General features: G+C 39.8%; 1 protein-coding gene across 2 annotated transcripts in view; it reads right to left on the bottom strand.

Moving 5' to 3' along the window:
* The window catches only part of megf6 (multiple EGF-like-domains 6), a 256,246-nt gene that overhangs the window by 58,747 nt on the left and 172,092 nt on the right, over nucleotides 1-25,407 (bottom strand). Inside the window, exons 1-2 of one of the 2 annotated variants that reach the window (XM_004916199.4) lie at nucleotides 20,802-21,141; nucleotides 11,176-11,298 (exon numbers count right to left, since the gene is read on the bottom strand). In XM_004916199.4, coding sequence (XP_004916256.2) covers nucleotides 11,176-11,298; nucleotides 20,802-20,961 — 283 coding nt within the window. In that variant the 5' untranslated portion in view covers nucleotides 20,962-21,141. Of the gene's footprint in view, nucleotides 1-11,175; nucleotides 11,299-20,801; nucleotides 21,142-25,407 lie in introns of those variants that run through there. The other variant, XM_002933860.5, reaches the window with a different exon arrangement.

Below are 25,407 nucleotides of genomic sequence, written 5' to 3'. Positions count from 1 at the left end.
ATTTCTACAATGGCAGAACAATGAAAATACACAGTGGTTAAGGAAACAACATTGCCAACAGTCACTCTCAAGAATATGAAGTAGCTGCTTTTACTGCATACTTTCATTGATGGTGCAGCAGAACTATATCCAACATTGTAGTGGCCTATAAATAAGGGCCTAGTAAGGTTTATCCATGTATTTGGTTATGTAATGATGTATTTTGTAATGTCATGTCACTATGAAACTATATGTAAGGGTGGCTGTTCTTGTGTGTGACCATGACATCTGCAAAGGCTGCTCGACACTCCCAAATCCTGGAAAGCATTTAGTAGGCCAGATGCCATAGGCAAAGAATAACACAGTAGTTCCATGGCATCTGTCAATGTTTTGTCTGCCAAGCATGGCCTACACGTGGCCCCAACAGATTGCTGCGCACTTGGAAGCTAAAGGCTAGACATTTCACAGTGACAGCGACAGAGCAATGCGGAAATAATGTAGTGTTATAATTTCATGCATGTTCCTGGCTGTGTAATTAGAAATCCGTGTATCTAGTTAGGCATGGCTGGATGGCGGCTCATACGCTGTGCAGTCTGGCACACACAGCAGTATAGTTGCAGAGGGCACATCTAGGCTTAAGGTGACAACACCAGGTATGGTATGTCCTTGTGTTTTGTAACTCATATGCACGCACACACGAGGCAAATAAATGCTACGTATGCAATATGTTCTAACAGGACTGAGTCTCTGACATCTTTCTCTCTGGCTTGCTAACATTTTAAAATGGGACTATGGAAGAATAGAATATAATCCAGAGACTTATCCCTTTTGTTTAATATCTTATTTAGGGGATATGTAGACACACTATAAAATTGTGGCATGGTTCAGTGAGTGACTGGCACCCAATAAAATGCCTTTTATTATGCTACACCAGGATATGCTGCTGGAAGCAACTGATTGTTTGTTAAGGATTTAATGGACCAGATCAAAATGCTAGAGACAATGCCTAAAGGTAGCCATATGCGCTAAGATCCACTCGTTTGGCGAGAGATCTTTCTCCCAATATGCCCATCTAAGGCCCTAGGGTCAAATGATTAAATTAAAATGGCAGGTATATGTGCCATCGGACCAAAGACCACATCACAAGCTGATACGGTTCCCAATCCAACGGGAAAATCAAACCTGCCTGATCAAGATCTGGACAATTTAAGGTCAGGTAGGCCCCTCAGGGGTGCCCATACACAGGTCTGAAGAACGCAAATTGGCAGCAGAAATCTGCCCATGTATTTATCCCATCCTTTACTCTTTAAGAAGATACAGTAACATGGAGGCTGCCTTGGGGCTTGAACCCAGATCCTTGTACTCAGGGTCTTCCCAATCTTGCTGCTGCTCTAAACAGGCAGGCTGTCTGTAGTGCATTGCAGTCCATGTTCCTAGTTCTGCCAAGTTCGGATCAGCAGCACAATGAATGTCCAGCAAGTATAGATCATGATAGAGATCACCCACTGCCTTGCATTTAAAGGCTAATGTCAGATGGGGTAAATTCTCAGCCCCTACACTAGCATCAGATTTTCACTGTGCCTGCCCCTGGCGCCATTGCATGGGCCTAGATGTAGGCACACAGATCAGGTTTTGGCCCCTAAATGCAAAAGTATACATTTCAAAGCTAAGATCCACTTTGTGTGCCTGCACAGGTAAAGACTTAGACCAGGGTAGGCTCTGTTTCTCTGCCCATGTTTAACTGTCGGCTGAGAATTAGCCCTGTGTGGCATTAGCCAAAAACTTAAACTCTTTTTCCTGTACTTTTCTAAACATAGGTCCCTGTTACCTTGTTCCTATGTGTATGCCTTTTCCTGGATTCCTGTTGCCTACAATTCTGGCTCATCCCCTGCCTGTTTAGCACTGGTGTTCTTTAAGAAGTAAGAACTGGTAGCCCATACCTCTGGTGGGAAAAACAATTGTCATCAGATTTGTGCCATTAGGTGACTTATAGATAATAATAACAGATAATAAATGGGCTATAAGTTTTTATTTTTAGAGAGAGCATATGGACCTACATAGTTACATAGGGTTGAAAAAAGACCAGAGTCCTTCCAAGTAAACACAGCACCCACAAACCTATAATGACCTATCTATAAACTCACATACATAAACCCATAATGACCTATCTATCCACTCACATACAGACCCATACTGACCTATCTATCCACTCACATACAGACCCATACTGACCTATCTATACACTCACATACAGACCCATACTGACCTATCTATACACTCACATATAGACCCATACTGACCTATCTATACACTCACATACAGACCCATACTGACCTATCTATCCACTCACATACAGACCCACACTGACCTATCTATACACTCACATACAGACCCATACTGACCTATCTATCCACTCACATACAGACCCACACTGACCTATCTATACACTCACATATAGACCCATACTGACCTATCTATAAACTCACATACATAAACCCATAATGACCTATCTATACACTCACATACAGACCCATACTGACCTATCTATACACTCACATATAGACCCATACTGACCTATCTATACACTCACATACAGACCCATACTGACCTATCTATCCACTCACATACAGACCCACACTGACCTATCTATACACTCACATACAGACCCATACTGACCTATCTATCCACTCACATACAGACCCACACTGACCTATCTATACACTCACATACAGACCCATACTGACCTATCTATCCACTCACATACAGACCCACACTGACCTATCTATACACTCACATACAGACCCATACTGACCTATCTATACACTCACATACAGACCCATACTGACCTATCTATCCACTCACATACAGACCCACACTGACCTATCTATACACTCACATACAGACCCATACTGACCTATCTATCCACTCACATACAGACCCACACTGACCTATCTATACACTCACATACAGACCCACACTGACCTATCTATACACTCACATACAGACCCATACTGACCTATCTATACACTCACATACAGACCCATACTGACCTATCTATACACTCACATATAGACCCATACTGACCTATCTATACACTCACATACAGACCCATACTGACCTATCTATCCACTCACATACAGACCCACACTGACCTATCTATACACTCACATACAGACCCATACTGACCTATCTATCCACTCACATACAGACCCACACTGACCTATCTATACACTCACATACAGACCCATACTGACCTATCTATCCACTCACATACAGACCCACACTGACCTATCTATACACTCACATACAGACCAATACTGACCTATCTATCCACTCACATACAGACCCACACTGACCTATCTATACACTCACATACAGACCCACACTGACCTATCTATACACTCACATACAGACCCATACTGACCTATCTATACACTCACATACAGACCCATACTGACCTATCTATACACTCACATACAGACCCATACTGACCTATCTATACACTCACATACAGACCCATACTGACCTATCTATACACTCACATACAGACCCACACTGACCTATCTATACACTCACATACATAAACCATATACAGTGGAGGAAATAATTATTTGACCCCTCACTGATTTTGTAAGTTTGTTCAATGACAAAGAAATGAAAAGTCTCAGAACAGTATCATTTCAATGGTAGGTTTATTTTAACAGTGGCAGATAGCACATCAAAAGGAAAATCGAAAAAATAACTTTAAATAAAAGATAGCAACTGATTTGCATTTCATTGAGTGTAATAAGTTTTTGAACCCCTACCAACCATTAAGAGTTCTGGCTCCCACAGAGTGGTTAGACACTTCTACTCAATTAGTCCACCTCATTAAGGACACCTGTCTTAACTAGTCACCTGTATAAAAGACACCTGTCCACAGAATCAATCAATCAAGCAGACTCCAAACTCTCCAACATGGGAAAGACCAAAGAGCTGTCCAAGGATGTCAGAGACAAAATTGTAGACCTGCACAAGGCTGGAATGGGCTACAAAACCATTAGCAAGAAGCTGGGAGAGAAGGTGACAACTGTTGGTGCGATTGTTCGAAAATGGAAGGAGCACAAAATGACCATCAATCGACCTCGCTCTGGGGCTCCACGCAAGATCTCACCTCGTGGGGTGTCAATGATTCTGAGAAAGGTGAAAAAGCATCCTAGAACTACACGGGAGGCGTTAGTTAATGACCTCAAATTAGCAGGGACCACAGTCACCAAGAAAACCATTGGAAACACATTACACCGCAATGGATTATAATCCTGCAGGGCTCGCAAGGTCCCCCTGTTCAAGAAGGCACATGTGCAGGCCTGTCTGAAGTTTGCCAATGAACACCTGAATGATTCTGTGAGTGACTGGGAGAAGGCGCTGTGGTCTGATGAGACCAAAATAGAGCTCTTTGGCATTAACTCAACTCGCTGTGTTTGGAGGAAGAAAAATGCTGCCTATGACCCCCAAAACACCGTCCCCGCCGTCAAGCATGGGGGTGAAAACATTTTGCTTTGGGGGTGTTTTTCTGCTAAGGGCACAGGACAACTTATTCGCATTAACGGGAAAATGGACGGAGCCATGTATCGTGAAATCCTGAACGACAACCTCCTTCCCTCTGCCAGGAAACTGAAAATGGGTCGTGGATGGGTGTTCCAGCACGACAATGACCCAAAACATACAGCAAAGGCAACAAAGGAGTGGCTCAAGAAGAAGCACATTAAGGTCATGGAGTGGCCTAGTCAGTCTCCGGACCTTAATCCAATAGAAAACCTATGGAGGGAGCTCAAGCTCAGAGTTGCACAGAGACAGAAACCTTAGGGATTTAGAGATGATCTGCAAAGAGGAGTGGACCAACATTCCTCCTAAAATGTGCGCAAACTTGGTCATCAATTACAAGAAACGTTTGACCTCTGTGCTTGCAAACAAGGGTTTTTCCACTAAGTATTAAGTCTTTTTTTGTTAGAGGGTTCAAACACTTATTTCACTCAATGAAATGCAAATCAGTTGCTATCTTTTATTTAAAGTTATTTTTTCGATTTTCCTTTTGATGTGCTATCTGCCACTGTTAAAATAAACCTACCATTGAAATGATACTGTTCTGAGACTTTTCATTTCTTTGTCATTGGACAAACTTACAAAATCAGTGAGGGGTCAAATAATTATTTCCTCCACTGTATAACAACATTAATACTGACTGTAAATATTAGTATCACAATAGCCTTGGATACTATGATTGTTCAAGAACTCATCCAGGCCCCTCTTATAGGCATTAATAGAATCTACAATTACACAACATTCACAAAATCTGTACTCTTATTTTATAAAGAATTGGGTATAACTTATCAGCTCCTACAGAATCTGTAGACACGTCTGCTTGTGCTCACATACACCAACTATGATACCCCAGCCCACACCCAAAGCATGGGATGCACAGAATGATTCACAAATCATTATGACGTTAAGAAGTGTAGCAATGTTTAGTGAGTTGTCCAGCAGGTGTGATGTATCATTCAGCGCTGCTTGCACACAAGTTGCTTCTAAAATACTGCACAGAAGAACATTATTTCATGAACTGCCTACAAAAAATGTAGAACATTTCTGCTGTTTTAGCTATCCCCAGGCATATTTATGTAGTTAGCAGACTCAGAAATCAGGAAAAACACTTGTGTTTGTTGGATCCCTTTGCCCTAAAACATCTGTAGATCTCATGGAAACCCTGGAAACTTGATGAATTATTGTAGGGATTCTATACACCCAATCCCCCACCCGTACATGCACTGCTGGTTAATACATATCCCACTTTAAGCCGTGTGAGTAATTAATACTTACATTCTTCTTTATGCAGGCAATACATTTATTCATCACAAGAACACTGTGAATTCTTTTATATATATATGGGGTTTGACATCGTGAACAAGGTCCTAGACCCGGACCGAAACGTTGATGTTTGAGCTATGATGTCAGTTATTAATAAAGCTAATTGATCTACGCTGGAGTGCACATAACTTTTGGAGAAATATATAAATATATATAAATGTCCACACAACAGCACCACACTCCGAAAGTTTCTACAATGTAGCTGCCCCTGTGCACGGAATACCATATAGATACTAGCACATATGGTCCATGCAGTGCTTTGACAAAAAATCTCTTTTACAGTATTGGCCACTCATCCATACCGACAATGAACTGTCCAAATTGGTTGACAAAAAATTGTGTTTCGGGTACAAATGGAACAGGAATTTGAGGGAGCTTCTGACACCTACGGGCAAGTATTTACTCACAACAGGAAACAGTTCTCAAAAGTGTGGGGTGTTTAAATATGGTAATTGCGTGATGTGCAATACATTAATCCTAGGGGACAAATTTTATCATCCGCACAATGGGAAATCTTATTCGATCAGACACAGGCTAACATGTTTGTCACAAAATGTGGTGTATATTATAAAATTCCCGTGTGGGTTGATATACTGTGGAAAAACAAACAGACAATTGAAGGATAGAATTAGTATCCACCGGTCCACAATTTGGGCAGCACTAGATCCTGATTATGACAAAAAGAGGGTGAAACAAGATATTTCAAAGCAACCAATTGCACAGCATTGGGCAAAAGCAAAGCGCTCTATTTCTTCGTTTAAGTGCATGCCAATAGATTGTGTGAAAATTCCAAGGAGAGGAGGAGATGTTAATCGATTGTTACTGCAAAAGGAGGCCTTCTGGACTCACAAATTGGGATGTGTTGTGCCAAGGGGACTAAATACCACGCTGCAATTGAACTGTTTTCTGACAGAAAAGTGATGCCTATAAGGATGTATATTGGTATCTTATAATGTTGACCCAAGTGTATAGACATATATATATTATTAGTGATATGTAATGTATTTTGATATAATAAAGTAAAAAAATGTTGGACACTTGGAAACTTATGGGTTAACATTATAGGAGACCTCAGATTTTTGACATGAGAGATAATGTATTGTTACAATTTGTAAACTCAATTGTTTTAACAAAATTGCACTTTAAATCACTCACAGAGATGGATGATTTTTTTACAATGTTGCACTTTAAACTGTCCACAATAGTGGAGATATTTTTAACATTGTTGCATTATGGTGTGATACTAAACATGCAATATATTTAATGTGAAAAACTAATGCACTTTTTTGTATCAGGAAAGCATTGATTATTAATACTTACATGGAGAATGGATTATTAATACTTTACACTGGAGAAGAGACGCTTAAGAGGTGACATGATAACTATGTATAAATATATAAAGGGATCATATAATAACCTTTCTAATGTTTTATTTACCAGTAGGTCCTTCCAACGGACATGAGGGCACCCACTTCGTTTAGAAGAAGGGAGGTTCCATTTAAATATACAGAAAGGATTTTTTACAGTGAGAGCTGTGAAGTTCTGGAATTCCCTCCCCGAATCAGTCGTGCTGGCTGATACATTATATAGCTTTAAGAAGGGGCTGGATGGATTCTTAGCAAGTGAGGGAATACAGGGGTATGGGAGATAGCTCTTAGTACAAGTGAGGGAATACAGGGTTATGGGAGATAGCTCTTAGTACTAGTTGATCCAGGGACTGGTCCGATTGCCATCTTGGAGTCAGGAAGGCATTTTTTCCCCTCTGCGGCAAATTAGAGAGGCTTCAGATGGGGTTTTTTGCCTTCCTCTGGATCAACTAGTAGTTAGGCAGGTTATATATAGGCATTATGGTTGAACTTGATGGACATATGTCTTTTTTCAACCCAACTTACTATGTTACTATGTTACTATGTTACTATGTTACATGATGTCGGGGGTTAATGGTCACTAGGGGTTAATGTGCATATGATGTCACTGGTACTCCCTGGATTCATCGGAGGAGGCTATTTAAACACAGTTGTTGTATGTAATTGTACCTTGAAAAAGGTCCCAAAAGGGACCGAAACGTCGGTTGTACATGCAATTATAATACACTAATATTTGTTTGAAGCACAAGACCCTTGGTGCTGGTTGTGTTTGATTTGGTATATATATATATATATACTGACTTTGCTGTTCCATAGAGTTCCCTACACTCCTGGGCCCTTAGAAGTGACAAGGTCTGCTTCCCGTGATATTGTCTATCCCAGGGATGTATCTACCATATAATAGCCCATGTTTAGGGCAGCTGCCTATGGGTGCCTATGGGTGCAATATGTTATGATACAAAAGCAGGAATACTACAATTTTACATGAAAGACTCCTACTCAAAGAACAAGCTTAGTTAATAGCCATCTAATATGAAAAATATCTTTACATGGGGAATTGTCCAGGTCTTATAAAAAGTTTAGAGATTAGGAAAGGAATATTGTCTTTTTTTTTAACAATCTTTTTTATTTTTTTAAATAAGGGAATATTGTCTTGACAAATAGTAACTGCTGCCACAAAGCCATGAACTGAACAGTACAGCAGCAACTGGTAATAGGTTACCCCATCTTAATGGTGAAGCGAAGACTGTTTTCACCAGGAAATTGGTCCACCATTTTGGCAATCACAGCAGTGTTACAACATGCAACATGGCCAGGTATGGGGATGCAGGGGCCCCTTTCAGGAGTCTGGTAAAGCAGTTGGGGAGGTGGCCTGTGTAGGGCCTTTCCTTTAAAACAATTAACATTAAATATATTGCAGATAATACCCATCTAAATAGCTCTCATCTGGTCTTTATTTCTTTTTCTAAATGTATTTTAATTATTGGTATTTCAGATTCCACTTTTGTAAGCCACATTCAAATGTAAAAGAGTTGGGGAGCAACACAAACATGAAAAATGTTTCTGGGGTGCCAAATAAGGGTCCTGATTGGCTATTTGGTAGCCTCTGTCTGGCAGCCTACAGAAGGTTCAGTTTGACAGTACACCTTTTTTTATGCAATCAAAATTTGCCTCCAAGCCAGCAATCTAAAAATAAGCACCTGATTTGAGGCCACGGGGAGCAACATCCAAGGGTTTGGGGAGCAACATGTTGCCCCAGAGCCGCTGGTTGGGGATCACTGTGTTACAGCTACAAACAGGTAGTTGCTAGGGTCACTGACCCTATGTGCGGGAAGGAGAATATTCATTTAGAATGAGAAAGTAATACGCTACCCTCAAAATTTCACACTGAATACTGCTATGACTACTTAAGATATTTACCAAACCAAGAAGAAAGAAATATGGAATGTGAAGCAAATGATATTTTGCTGCTGTGTAAAGCACCGGACACACAGAGCTTATGGCATTACACAGAGTAATAAAACTCTCCCTCTCCAGTAGGAGTGAGGTCTATAAAACACGTATCACTAGTCTGGGCACAAATATAACTAACACATTTACAGCATGTGCTTCTGACACTGATTACACCCCCATCATTGCTGTGGTGCCCAAGGAAAATGCCTTCTTGTTCCTCCCCCAATACCCAGTCCTGGCCACATTTACTTAAAGGAGACTTTTTAGACAAATGTACAGTTGCAAAAAAACATTTAATACAAAGTGCTACTACCATAAGAAAAGTTGAAAAGTTAAACCCACCAGTCCCCCCAAGTGATTATAATGGAGAACCTAAGACATCTGGTCAGTGCACCTCTTTACTGAAAACTTCACCAGTCTGAGGTACTACTGTAGGAGCTTTACCATCATCTTTCCTCCCTCATGGATGTGCGGTGAGTGAGAAACCAGGCTTAGATAATATGCTCTGCTGTTTGTGTGACTCTGCTCATGGCAAAACAGAAGATCCACAGAGAGGAAGAAGGATGCCGGCGGGGTGCTTCTACATTAGTACCTTGGGCCAGTACAGTTTTAAGCTAAGAGAAACACTGGGCCAGAATCCCAGTAGCACCCCACCTAATGGTTTCAAATTTAGTGGTGAACACAACTTTCCCTTTGTTGCTATAGTTTACATGAGCAGGGCCAGGTCCATGTTGTAGCTCCCACCCTTCCCAGCTACAGTCAGGTGATCCCAGTGGTGGCCAATAAAAAGGGCAACCATTTTGGAGCTTTAACCTTGAAAGCAGGTAAAGCTCAGTCCCTGTGTAAAATGTATAATGAAGCAGTAGATTTCTTAACAAATCAAATTAAAGTGAGTGTAGGTCAGACTGGGGATGACTGTGACGTAGTTGACCAGCTTGAATATATTGCAATATATGGACAAACAATCCCTGTTTTGCTTAAAGGGGAGGGTATTGCTTGGTAGCTTAATGCACAGAATGTCTTAATGTCCTCTATATATTGATAATGGGTCAGAGGATCTCTAGTTTGTCTATGCCGCCAATGGCATCAGCCTACCCCTATTTCTGGTTCCCTTCTGGCTTGTTTCTAGTGGATTATAATACAAATAGAGGACTAAAAAAAAGGTTGTGGGCAAGCAGTCTACTATATAATAGCGGCTTAGGCAAGAAAACTGAAGCTGATCAGTGAAAAATAAAGATGTTTGTTTTATTTGGACATTGGGGGAAATGGAATTACAATATTTCTGAGCTCTCTGGAATACAAACTTGTATGTGTGTTGTAAGCTGACTATGGCTATTTTATATTAGAGTGCCTTTATTGGTAACTCATCTGTGATCACCTTCACGCTTACAGAACAATTTCTTATCATTATGCACATATTAGCATGCTGCTTAACACTATTCTTGTTTTCTTAGAGAACCATGTTCAATTCATGACCAGAGTGGAATGTTTTATCTGGTTTTCTGATTTTGTGGGTTTGTTACACTAGACAAGTTATTCACTGTGACAGCTTTCTTGTACATACAAAGACCTTCAGTTCTGGATAACCAAAAGTGATTAAAAAAAAGGTTGTGGGCAGGCAGTCTACTATAAAATAGCTGCTTAGACAAGGCTAAAACCATGGGATGAGCCAGATTTTCTTGGCAGCCAGACAGAAAAATAGCCAGCAGGAAAGAATATTTAATACCAATATACTGTACTATTTGGTATTTCTGGCAACATGAAGGAATAATAATTATTGATGTTCCAGTGCCTGTTTAAATTACCATGAAAAGAAATCATTTTTCTTATTAGCAGAAATGTAAGAAACAATAATGGTTGGAATGTATTCCTTTATTGTGCATAAACCTTCATCAAATTCCAGCAGGGTCTCCTCGGTGCCAGTGGCATCAGATAATTGCCATGAATATAGCACTGCAATTTGGCTACTTACGTATGCATGACCTGCTGTCTGAGTGCAGACGGAAGCCTGGTTTGCACTCACAGTGATACGACCCTGGGGTGTTGACACATCTGTGCTGGCAGCCTCCATTATGAGTTTGGCATTCGTCAACATCTGGGAACATAGGCAAAAGGGTAAAGGAAGACATTAGCGCAGCACACATATCGGTTTCAATTCATTACACATTACTATATACTGTATTTATTGGTACAGTGGATATAAAAAAGCCAAGTCTATTATACTTTATAGCGTCTATAGAACAACAGTTAAGAGCCAGCAGGAAGCAAGTTACTGTTCTCTCACATCTTAAAGCTTTCTCCCTCATCATGTTGTACCTGCGGAACAGTCTCCCGGAGACCATTTACCAGACTGGGTCCATTATGGGTTCAATACAAAGCTGAAATATTACCCCCAACAAAAAGGTGAAAATTAAAGTCTTGAAAATACTGAAGGACTGATTGGCTGAAACAAACCAGTGTTATAGTGTGGGTCTGGGATGCAGAACAGGCAATGGGTTTAAACTTATGTCCTTGAGTGGAATACAAATCCCTTTATATATATATAATGGGTAAATTTGCTTCAGGTCTAGTAACATAGCAGCAAACCCTGATACTTGCTTCCAAAGAATAATTCAGAAAATACTAAGTGCTTATTGGCTGCCATAGGTTACTAGAGCCTGAGCACAACTAATAAAACATTAATATACTAGACTAAAGTCTATAATTTTATTATGTATTGGATCTGTTATCCAGTATGCTTCGACCTAGGGTTTCCTGGTAGACTAGCTGTAATTTTTAACTGTGTTGCCATCAACATGGATTTATACTAGTTTAGTTAAAGGGGAACTTCGGCTTCTGAATCAAAACTTGTTAAAGAGCCCACACAACACATAAACCACTTATATACCTATTACTGTATTCTGTTCTTTCAAAAAGTAAGAATAAATGCCATTTTTATAAGCTAAAATCCAGTTGCAAAACAATTCTCCTATTTCTGCATCATATGAAATCCTGGCAGGGAGGAGGGACTAAAACACTGATGTTACAAATTGTAACAACTTCACCACAGCTTACTGACAGCATGCAGGGACTACATAACCCACAATGCATTGCACTGTGATGTTCCTTTCCTTACTGACATCACTTGTGCTGGGGATTGTGGGATTTGGAGGAACAGGCTGAGGACAGTCTACTACTGTTACATTTATTTATTTATTCATTTATTTTTAAATCTCAAGGCTGCCTGTTGCGTTTGGTTGGAGTCCCACTTTACTATCAATTACAAGACACCTGTACAGTCAATTACAATTACAGAGAACTGAAGCTAATCAATATAAAATAAAGATGTTTGTTTCATTGGAACATTGTGGTATAAGTTGAATTACAATATTTCTAAGCTTTCTGGAATACAAGCTTGTCATCTAACAACTGTGGCTATTTTATATTAAGTAAATCATCTGTTCACGCTTAAAGAACAATTTTTTTTATTTTTAAAGTGCACATATTAGCATGTTGCCATCATTTCTACCTTTCCATCAACAAATCTGATACAGTAAGCAGCTCATTATTCTTGTTTTCTCAGAGAACCATGTTCAGTTCATGACCAGAGTGGAACATTTCATCTGGTTTTATCATTTGTGGTCTTTTTATACTACAAGGCTGTTATTCACTGTGACAGATTTCCTGTATATACAAAGACCATCAGTTTAGTATAATCTCAGCATGGTAATTATTAATCAGTCTGTATATTGTAGACCCAAATTCACCGCTTTGAGCCTTTCAGCAACAACCTTAGTCAATCCCACAGGTGAAATCAAGATATTTATTATTTCCACCCACAATAGACATACATGATATAAACTTGCTCACTGACAGTGGATAGCTACTTTAGGATGGTAGGAACTCATGCAATAAATTACAGTAGAACCCTGCTTGCCAGGGGGCCTCTTCAGAATGGTGTAAATTCCAGAAAAGCACAAGATTAGGGAACAAATAAAAAACACAGTTTGCCTGTATGTGACCATGACAAATGTGGGAAAAAGTAAAATACAGAGATGTAAAACTGGGTTTCTGCTGTATAGTGATTTTACCAGTCTAGTCGTGGAACTCTTAGTAGGCCTGTTCCACTGCAATAGTGTAATGATGAATTATGCCAGCTATCTAAATCCAATACAACTCCAAGCAATTGCTAAAATGTACAGCAGTCATCATGAGTTATCACTAAATAGAACTATGAATTCAAACAATCAAGTGGAACAAATCTTCTAAGCTAATACAAAAAGGCAATAATAGACATACTATAAGCATATCTGATTAGGCCAGGAATGGAGACGGGGCCCTGGGGATGTAGACAGGTGGAGCAAGCCTGAAAAAGGGTAAAATCTATACATTTGGGATGTTCATTCTGTGAAAAGCTGATGGGTATATACTACAAGGGTACAGCTGTTATACACATATTCCCTCCAATGCTGACAGCCCTCTCTGCTCTACCTTAAAACTAGTTCAGAGGAGAATATCTGTAATAATTATTAATGGAAATCCTGTAGCGCAGACGCTCATCAGGCTAACCACTAAGTTCAGGAATTCACTAATGGTGTGAGGGAAAAAACATGTACATTGTCATAAAACTGCACTTGTTCATGCAAAGAATGCTTCCTTGGGTGCTTCTTCTCGTCACCGTGACAAAGAAACACGATGGTTTACATTCTTTACTGTAAAAGCCCATGTTGTATCCATTTTCCATGCCTATATTAGATGACATTCACATTGCTCATGGAGTGTTCTCTAGGTTACAAGGAAGAATTCTTGGAAACAGGCCAGTCGCTTTACAGATTTCTGGATATATGTGGAATGATTCTAAGTTTGCAGTCCATAACTACAAGCAAAGGGCGTATAAGAGTGAAAAAAATATGAAATTCAGTTTCAATTCAAACTGGTTCATAACATCTCAAGAGCAGAGCCTCAACAAAGTCATAAAGAGCAATGACAGCTAAATTACCATCTCCTTCTACATGAAACTGCTTCAATTTCATGGCATCTTTGACATGCAAAGGTCATATCACAACACAATCATTCATATTTACCCTATCCCTATACCTTAAAATATCATATTTCTATTAGGGATGCACCAAACCCACTTTTTTGGGTTCGACCGAACCCCCGAACCCACCACGATATATTCTGCCGAATCCCGGACGAATCCGACTCATATATGCTGATTAGGTTAAAAAATTCCCCCTACCATTTAACCCTTCCAAATGCTAATTAGCATATGCTAATTGATGCTAATTAGGATTTGGTTCGCCCGGGACCGTGGATTCAATCAAATCCTTCAAAAAAGGGCTGGATTCGGCCCGAATCCGGGATGCGTTGCATCCCTAATTTCTAATGCCTATCAGAAACAAATTACGGATTTGGCCTAAAGCTGGCCATATGTACAAAGAACAATTTCTGGTCTAACTTCATGATTATCCATGGACGTGTCAGCCTCAAAAATTACCCATTAGGCACATCAACCCTCTGTGTGATAGCCTGATCAAAACTAAAAGCCAAACCATCAAATGACCCAGTTCCGTGAATGTGAGTGGTCCGTCCAGAACTCCTAAGACTTCTACTGTAATTCATTTGACCAAACAGCACATATGGCAGTCAGATGGATATCCAGAACTCAGATTGTGTGGCCAGCATTCCAGCATTACTATCTCCATGATGTATTCAATTTAATTAGACAAGACCGCAAAAAGAATTCCATATTTAATAGATCCCACTACTACTAGCAGCAGCCTCCAGTTTATGTGCATAGTTAGGATTTATATATGATTTATAGAACTGGTTAGGAATTTATTATATATCTGAATTGTTTTGATGTGTTTAATTTAGTGGGTCCTTCCCTCAGTAATAATTGATTTGAATTTATTTTGGTGTAACCCAATGGGACTAAGAGACTTGTTTATCAAATTCGAATTGAAATAATCTTTTACCAAATTCAAATATTTGCTTATTTATTACAATAAACTAAAGTGCATCATATTCACATACTACACATCATTTTTAATGAGTCTACAAGCTCTCAAAAACACCTTAGAAAAGCTTGAATTAAAAAAAAACGGCTTAAGTTTTGCTTAGGGCAGTTCTCATTGACTTTAACAGCTATACATTCTCTCCGTTCGGTCTGTTCCAAGTATTTGGTCTTAAGATTTTTTCCATTTTACATGACAGTAGGAGCAATCCATGTGTGTCCTATCATTTCTGCAGCCTTTAACATGCAATGTTTGTACACGGTTTAGTGCCATCACAACTTGCTCAGCGTCAGGTTCTGTATGGAACGCTTGGAAATATTTCGTGAACAAAAGGGAGTTTAATTAGAATGGAATGCCAAAACTTGTTTCATTAAACATTTTTAACATGTTTGGAAATGTTTAATCACTAAAGCCTTGGAAACTGAAGCAAAACTGATTATAGTTTTAAGTTTACCTTTCGCCCAAGACAAAGGAAAACATGCTGATATCTACGAGACACGCAATGTTCTCAAAACAAAGACTAGATCTTAATAATGCATGATCCATTGGTATTAAACGCTGGCAGGGACCATGCACTCTCGCTAGGTACATTCCAAATACAACATCAAAGAATTCCTATTGTGCACATTTTGGAAATTCTTTAGATTGTTCAATGGTTTTATGAATTTGTTTCTGTAAAATACATTGGCTTGATCATTATACATTGCTCTCCAAGTGTTTTAAATCCACCCAACAATAACCATCTGTATGTAATTTATAGTAACATATCCCATTTATAGTTTTACCTCCTTACACTGGGTAGAGCACGCCAAGGTATATATTTAAGCCTAAGGCAACTGTTGGTCACTTTTGGAAAAAAACTACTTTTTCCCAAAAAGGGTTGTTATAGTTGATTAAAATCATGAATCTGTGGAAGATGATTCCATTAAGTGTTATCAATAACTTTATGAAAATATAGTTTAAGCCAAGATCTTTTTTTCTGCAAACAAAACCAAGGTCTCATCTGTGCTACATGTAAAGGTGGACAGACACTATAAGATCCGCTCATTTGGCAAGGTTGCCAAACAAGTGGATCTTTCTCCCGATATGCCCATCTAAGGTGGCCAATATTGTGCTAATCCGATTGTTTGTCCCCATGGTGAAATGTTTGAATTACAATGACGGGAATAAGAGCCGTCTCAGGGAGGACTGCATCAATGAGTCAATGTGGTCCTTGAATCGAGGGGGAAATCAAACCTGCCCATCAAAGGACCCCATACACAACCAGATAAGCTGCCGAATTGCTTTGAAGGGCCATGCTTTACTGGGGAAATGGTGTTCTCAGGTAATGAGCAGTGCTGGTTTTACACCACAAAGAGCATTTAGAGATTTCCATCTTGAATTTTACAATCTACGGCGGACAAAGAAAAACTGCCCAATAAGTGCTTGGAAGGGCAAGGTATCAAAAGGCCTATAGATAGCAAGGAACACTGCTCAGTTCATTATCTGATAGAAACCAAGAGTCAACAGTAAACTTTTAATTGATTTAGTTTACTGGACTGGACTGAATATTGTCCAGGTAGCTTATACAGGTATGACCCATCTGTAGAGTAAATTTTAACAGAACTCTCATAATGTCCTTGATCAATGTCACTGGCTTTTGTTCAGTCGGGCCATAGCAACATCAGCCTTCCTCCATTCCTTCTGCATGCAAAAATCAGATTGTCACAGCGGAAGCCACAGGCAGTTGTGTATCTGGGGAATTTTACAGCTGTGCTCTCATACACAAAGGTGAGTATAACATGCACTGGGTGATACGTTCCATATGTGGGGAGGCCACAGCTGGCTAACAGGGTATTTTTAGCAATATTCTGTAATGCAGTATATAAACATTACATGGAAAATGACTGGCTGCTTAAGAAGATTGCACTTTTCTTAAATGGCAATTAACCTCTTCAAGGCCTGTGGGATTTTAATTTTGAGATTGCTATGACAGGTCTAGATGCATTGCTACCAGTGACGCCACCAGTGCTGTCAACAAGAATAGAAATGCATAGTTTGTATGGGCCCCACTCAGGAAGTTTACAGCTAACTTTGTTTTGACATCACCCAGCTTACAAAATGCAGTACCCCACCGCATGCCACAACAGTCATGGCAATGGAAAAAGATTGGCTAATGTTCTATTTAATCGCTGTTGTGCCAGAATGCTGAGGTTTCTATCACTACACCATAACTCCCCACAGTTGAAAAATGCAAAGAGGGACAAAAAAAATTTCTTTAACTCTAACTCCACACCAGGCCTCAGTGACCAAAGTCAGTGTCAAACCTCTCTAATGTTCTTTTGGTTGCATGGAAGCCATTGCCACTAACAATGTTCTAACCTCAATTGGAAAACCTTCCAGACAGAGTAGAGGCTCTAAAAGCTCTAGAGTTTAAAGGGAAGTAATAAAGTAGGCATGATTCCAAAGGGCACTGATAATTGTGCCTACTAGAATCAGTGCACTTCTGTTTATTACTTAGTAACTCCTTAATGGCATTACTTTTCCAGGGGTTCATCTTCTGATCCAGGCACTTGATTAAGCACTAAGCAAGGACTATGGCCTAGTGAGGAAAGCTGTGCATAATGGTCAGGTTACTTTGTAATAGGGTAAGTTGCCTTCTACTGGGGTCAATAGCAAACAGAGCCAGCACAATGGTCGGACAACTCTTAGTTGTACAACACAACACCAATCTTATATTCGGTGTCTTTATAAGAAGTTACTAGTTTCTGAATGTTTCCATACTACCATGCATTTAGTGTTGAAGTCAGTAATGCAGTTGACAGACCAAGAAAAGGGGGAAAATAGTTTAGGCCAACTAAGAAGAGTGAAATATACAAAATAAATGCATTGGAAACCTTGTTGCCTAGATGGCTTAACAATCAGTAAGACCCTGCAACGTTTATCTTTAGTACAATGACTCAATCAAGACAAAAACCATTGTATAAATGCACATCTTATCATTTGGGTACCAGATTCCAGGTTCTTAGAGAAGCATTCTTGTTATTTGGATACATTTCTAATGATGAAAAAGTGTAACAGCTCAGCTGGACTTCACTATAACATCACAAAAACATTTCCTTTTATGCTTCTAAAGAAAATTAATCTTTATTGTTAAGCAGGATTTGTACACTATTTGCAAATGTGGTCAGATGTACTGTATAATGATATAATATACAAGGAAGAGTGGAGCACACCCTACAAAGGCTCAAATGCCTTGGGTGCTGGCAAAATGAGGAAATATAAGGACAGAGAGCTGCACACACAAGGACTTAGTGAAAAAAATTTTATTTGAAAAAATCCAACGTTTCGAGTACTGACTGTACTCTTCTTCAGGTCAGTAGACAGTCAGTACTCGAAACGTTGGATTTTTTCAAATAAATTTTTTTTCACTAATCACTAAGTCCTTGTGTGTGCGGCTCTCTGTCCTTTTATGATATAATATACAATATAAGGTTATGACATATTTATGATTTCATGCCTTCTCCCTCACTGGGCATTAACAGCAATGCCATTAGGAATGTCTCAAGACTTGGCAAAGACTAAAGCTGGCCATACATGCACTGATAATATCGTACGAAACCTTGTTTCGTACAATATTCGGTGCCTGTATGGAAAGTCGGCGAGGCGACCGATATTGCAGGAGGCTGCTGATCAGTCGACTCGTCAATCGGGTGGGTTAGAAGATTTTGATCGGGCGCCACTGAAGGTGCCCAAGAAAAATCTATGTTCAGGGCTGAATCGGCAGAAGGAGGTAGAAATCCTATTGTCTCTACCTCCATATCTGACAATTCAGCCTTGAACGTTAGTGGAGGGTTGGAACAATCTTTTGTGCGACCATTGCCACGTGTGTAGCCAGCTTAAGGCAGGCCTAAAATGTTGCTATTCTTCCCATGTTTTGAAAGTGCTGCACATGATATTGAGTTTAGCTATTTATTCCTCTGTCACAAAGAACTTTTGTCTTCCCCACTATGGATGAATTAAGATTTCCCAGCTGCTAAAAGGCAGAGTTAGTCCCAATATTGAAAACTGTACCTCTTTCACATTGCCATTAATCTATTAATGTGATTTTCAATAGGAAATATTTATTATGTTTTATTCTCTGTGGCAGTAGCACAGGTGGGAAACTGCAGCACTGAATGATGGCAGCTCCAAACTGTTCCAAACTGTCTTAAGCCCCAAGACATCTTATAATTTAAGTATAATTCTCCTTGTGCTGGTCCATTTTCTGTATGTATAAGGGTGGAGAGAATTAACAAATGAAATAATTGGACATTGAGTCTTCATCTGGCCATGGTGCTGAAAGCAAGACATTTACACCAGAGATTACTGAATTTGGCTCTTATTCCTGCTGCATCAATCAGGCTGATAGCTCTGTTTCCCATGATGTAAGCACACCTCTCTAACATACGCCTCTACTTTCTATTCAAATCAGGGCGCATTAGAGATCTGCAGCTGTATGGGGCTCAGCTGTTGGGGTGTTTATGGGATTTATGTTACTGATCACTTAGTAAAAAACACACATAGGCCAGACCTAAGTACAGATATATTTCCAAGCAAACAGAGGATAGCTTCCCTTTAACGTCAGGAATTCTCATTACATAAAAGTCTTTGCCTCTGGGATGTCTAACTTGTGCATCATCAGCATTGTTGAACTATAACTCCTGGCATCCCACCAAGAGTTTTACATATATTCTCAGACACCCCCCCCCCCCACCAATTCCTTCTACTTTAATTAGAAGAATTCAGAAAAGGAAGTATTTTTTTATTTTTTTTCAGTTTACAATTACTTTCAGAACCGAGGAAGGAAACTGCAGAAGCCCCTCGTGTATACTGGTGTCTCAGCACTGTCAGTGGGAAAGGTATTCACTGTAGCCTGCACAGTGCAGATTAAGAGTCACAGAAAGACAAGAGCTTTATATGTAAGGTGTTGCTGCTGCACCCACTTTTGATGCTTACAAAGCAGCGTGTATCTGAGTCTTAAACGCCTTAATAAAATAAAATCCCAACACAGCAATCTGTGCACCAGGAATATTAAGCACAGCCCATTCTGGCAGCATGTGTATCCTAAATAAATCCGGTGTTTCAGAGAACTGACAGATTTGCTTCTCTCGCTGGACAGAATCTGGCACAGGCAATACTGTACTTTATACACAGCAATCAGAGAATGATAGCCAAAACAATGCGATCATTGTATTAACTTGTGCTACAAGTATACACAAACCCCTTCCAATAAAGTTATTAGCGCAGTTCATTCCCTACTCTGTCATAAAAATAGTGTAAAATAAAGTATAATGATTTAATTGTTACTACAATTAGCCCCTTATAGTTAAAAGGGGTCAACTTTTTTTTCTGGATCTAAGACAAGAATAGCATACATATTGCAAATGTAAGGTAAGAATTATCGACATTAAATATTTTATCGACAAATGATAGTCTCTATATACTATTGATCAATGTACTGTAGTAATACTGTACAAGTGCATTCCTCATACATCAATCTGAATGGATAGCAATATAATACTTTGTGTTTGGATGTGTACATCCATAGACTAGCCAGACCAAAAGAGCAGCCACTTACCTTGCCTTGAACTGCCAGTATGGATGGAAGCATATCCTGAGTTCCGCAAGTAGCAGGGGTAGCAGTTACTCCTGAGGTGCCACGTGCCGGAGATAAAAGTGGTACCCATAAAGATGCTGAGGCAGGGCAGCAATAGCAAAGAGTACACTGAATACACCATGTTGACAAGGGAAGCTGAAATCCCACTTAGCAGAAAGGAATGGTCAAGTCAGGACTACTCAGTAAGTAACATGAAGACAAAATGCTTGTCTCCGGCATAAAGCCTTATGAGTTTGTGTTTTTACTCTGTGTTCTGAAGCACCGGGGAGGCTTCCAGTCCCTCCCACATATTTCTTTTAGGATATGAAGCTCAGGCCCACCTCCCGCAGGTAATGGACAGCCCCTAAATCTGAAAGCCAAAAAGCACAACTCCATGACATCACGCTCTCTGACAAACTAACTAAAAGAAGCAGTAAGCAAGGAAAGGAAAAAAAAAAAAGTAAGAAAAGAATGAGAGACAGAGTCAGATTCCAGGCTGACAGCTTCAGGGCACCGTAAGGAGGCAGGAGTCCGGCCAGGCTGTTCCACTTAACACTTTTTTTAGAAACTGGAGGGTGATAAAAACACTTTTAATTCAAACCAGATTTTAGGAAATAAATGCATCAAATTTTAGGAAGACATTTCCTTTGTTTGGCTTGAATGTGTTGTACTCCACATATAACTTTTACAATGGGAATTGCACTCCTGTCATACCAGCCCTGCTTTATTTTACTCCCAATGCTAATTTCATACTCAATATCGCAGCACAAGAGCATTTTTACTCGCCATATAAACTGCATGTAGTGCTAGTGACTCAGTCTGCTGCCATGTAACATAGCATTCAGTGTTGGAACTGATTACTTCTCCAGTTTAATTGCATGACTTATGTTGTGCTTCCCAGCTCTTAATACATTTTTTTTTTAAGTTTTTATTTTTGGATTTTTACATCAAGAAAGGACATGAGAAGAAAGAAGAATTGTCTTACATCTGGTTTCAGATAATCAAACAGTCAAAACATTTACTGGGTTATCTGCTAAGGTGATTGACAGGCAGAATATTGGTCTGGGCTTATTCACACGGGGTACACAAGCCAGTTTACTCTATGTCGGCTACTGTCTCTGGTTATACCAGCCATGGACCCCAAATGGCAATAAATGTATCTGGGCACCCCATGGCCATATACACCCCTTTCTGCAGGGCAAGGACTTCATGTATAGTCTTTTTCCACCGTGCCAGGGTTGGTTGTCTGGTCTCTTTACATACTAGTAAAATAACCTTTTCTGCATAGTATAGGACCTCTCCTGCAGGCAACTTTGCACATCACAGCAGAGATCTATCGCGGGCGACTAACTCACTCTATCGGATATTAGCCTTAAACTGTCCACTGTGGACTATTTGTCCGAGATATATAAAACCTAAAGCAGACCTGTCAGTCCAGGTGAACAACCGAAAATTTTCACCGGAATGACATCACCACGGCCACACTGTGTATGTGCATTTACTGTTCTGAAGCCAATAATTGTTCATTGCGCATGTACAGATGGCCCCTGATGACACCACTGATGGTTTTTCACACACGCACAAGGGAGAAATTGTGAAAATCTGGGCCAAATTGGGTAACTCTCGATAAAATAGAGGGAGTTGGCAGCTCTGCCTCAAGAGGCCTCTGGGTGCGTGAGGAAATAGCAGAGTTTTAACAGCTTTTAATACATGTAAGAGAAATTCTAGCTAAAATTATTTTGTAAAGGTACTGATGTGTAGGGTAACTAATGTTTGGTGTCACAGTTCGGCACACAGGTGTAGACAGATGCATGCTTTAGCCCTTTAAACCCTTTTTTTTCTATTTTAAAAAAGTGAACCCCTGAGCAGGAGTCCAACATGAGGGACAGTGTTTTGCAGTTTTTTTTAAGCTTTTTTTGTCTTCTGTAGAGAAATTTTCAAATTCTTTAAACTAATGATGTTCTTTAAGTCACCAGGCTCTTGCATACTTTCCGATGGAAATACAGAATGCAGTTATTCACACACCATATCTACCCCATATGTCTCTCTCTGTGAAGGGCAAGATAGGGCAAGTAATGTAAAAATGAATTGCTCGCCCTCAGATTACTGCACAGAGGGGTGGCCATGTGAGTGATGGGGGGGCTCTAGGGGGGCCATGCCATGAACACATACCAGTACCAAACGTAGTCTTTATTCACCACTGACACTCACTGATGAAAAGGTTCCCTGTGTATAAAGAGACTACTGTCCTGTAATAAGCTAAAATGAACTGCAAATATCCTCTTGGTTAAAGCTGCCTTGCATGGAAATGTTAGACTCCTTCAGGAAACTAAAGCAATGCAGCTTCCCTTCGGTGATATACATTATTGCCAGTGGGAAAGCATTTTTAGGAGATCAGTCGCCCACAGTGGATTCAGGAGATTATTTGCCCTTATGTGGATATCATTCACTTGATATTGAACTTGGCAGATACACGAAACAACCAGCAAGATTCTATGACGCAATATGGCAGCCGGCAAAAACACTCAAACTAGGATCCAAGTCTGTAAGCCTTCATTCAAAGGGGTAATAAAATGTAATGACAGAGCCCCTGTAATTAACACAGCATTGTTCCATTGTCCCCTTCTGCTCTCCTTTACACCTACTCATTTACGGTGCTTAGCTTTGTACTTTGCACTCTTTAATTAGTTAGCCCTTACTGCCTCATTTGTCTCTGGAGCTCAGGAGCCCGCTTGTACACATGGCTCTATGTAACACCTGCCAGTCTGTTAGCAGTTTGCACTTATGGGCACATTAAAGCCACAGCATTGCAACATAGGAAAGATTATCTTGTAGCTCTGCCAGGCATTCTTGTTAATAGTTTCATGCCATCACAGAAATGGGTATATTACATTTTCTATGTACTTTTTCATCAGAGTGAGTTGAAAGGTGTAATATCCATATACCCTGCTCCCTGTAAAAAAAAGGGCTTATTCTGCAAAGCTTCTTTAATACTGTGCAATGAGATATTTGCTAGATATAAACCCACATTTCAAGCACAATATAAGATTTTCAGCCTGCACCTTGGAATTCTGGGTAGTTATAATAATACAGGCACATGCCCTGATAGCTGAATGCTAAGTGAATGCAGCTGTAAAAGCCCAGACGCTGGCTAAGTTGCTCAGCAATAATAATTTGTAAACAGACTGTTTCTATCTTAATAGCTCTATTAGACGTTTATAATGTAAAATGACTCTCATACTATGGGTACTGACAGAAATATGAAGTATGAAAGGGTGCAGATCTGGGGTTTACTGGATATGGGGTTACTCCATAATATGGATCCACACACTACATAAAACATTAAATAATTCCAACAGGATTGTTTTGCCCCCAATATGGATTCATGCAGCTTAGTACAAGCTACTGTTTTATTATTACAGAGTATATTCTGGGGAATGAGTTTCCATATAAGGGATTCCATGCCTGTACCTTTTAGAACCCTTATACTGAACACTTGCACCATATTTATAGAAAGGTAAGTGCTGCATTCTGTGTCTTGCACGAAAAAAAATCTGCTCTGTGGTGCAAAATCCAGCTCCCACAAATGCATCCATGACGGTAAATAAGCGCTAAAGTGTTATGCCTTTCAGATGGCTCAAGTCGTTGGAGAAATACACACACTGGGGGCAAAGACATGGCACTGCGCCCTAGATTATCTCATTGCATAATTTGCATGGGAACAAACAAATCTAACTACAGTACACATCAGTATTAATGCTCATTATTCATCACCAGACATTTAACTGCTACAAGTCAAAAGGCATAGCAGTGATAATTAAATACAGCTCCCTTCAACTCCCTGGGCAAGACGAAAATCAGGTTCTCTCTTTTGTGTGGAAATGTTACCATTAGTCGTGCTCTGCAAATACCATATTAGTTCAAACAGTTTCTAATTGTACTACAGTGTATTGAGGAACATGGTATCACAGAGACACTCATGGTGTAAAGATGGTGTCAGTAATAGTTCAGGCTGCAGCTAAAGATAGGTATAAGTTATCCCCTGTGCAGATTGGTAAAAGGGAACAAAAGCCACCAAGTATATTAGTGACTACTATGTACTTTAATGGCACATGCCTACTGGGCCACTTCCCAAGCTAAACCCTATGTCACATAAGAAAGAGCCTCTTCTTTAGCCAACTATACATTTACACAAATATCTTTGTGATATTAAATAAAACTCTGCAGCAATATCCAGGCATGATTTATATGACATTGTGTAAGTTTAGTCATTTTTTTTTTTGCATAGAAATGATTAATGCCATGTAGTCTTGATTAATGCCATTGTAACTTTATCTCCTTAATCCCTGCCCAAGGCAAAGCTGTGCATGTACTAAAATACAATGACCAATTCTCTTTTGTAGTGGAGCGTGCAAGGCATTAAGAACGGTTCTTTAGAGGGGGAGTAAAATGACTTCCTTAAAGAAATCTAATTGCAAGACACTTGGCACAACTACCAACAGCTGGGTGCATTTGGCTTCAGCTGGTCAGCCCCCCATCACCTACAGCCAAAGGCCCAACTGTTGGTAGGTGTGCCACGTGTCAAGCA

This window comes from Xenopus tropicalis, chromosome 7 (genome assembly GCF_000004195.4).
Source record: "Xenopus tropicalis strain Nigerian chromosome 7, UCB_Xtro_10.0, whole genome shotgun sequence".
In the NCBI taxonomy this organism is placed as follows: Eukaryota; Metazoa; Chordata; class Amphibia; order Anura; family Pipidae; genus Xenopus; species Xenopus tropicalis.
This window is presented reverse-complemented; position numbering and strand designations above follow the sequence as displayed.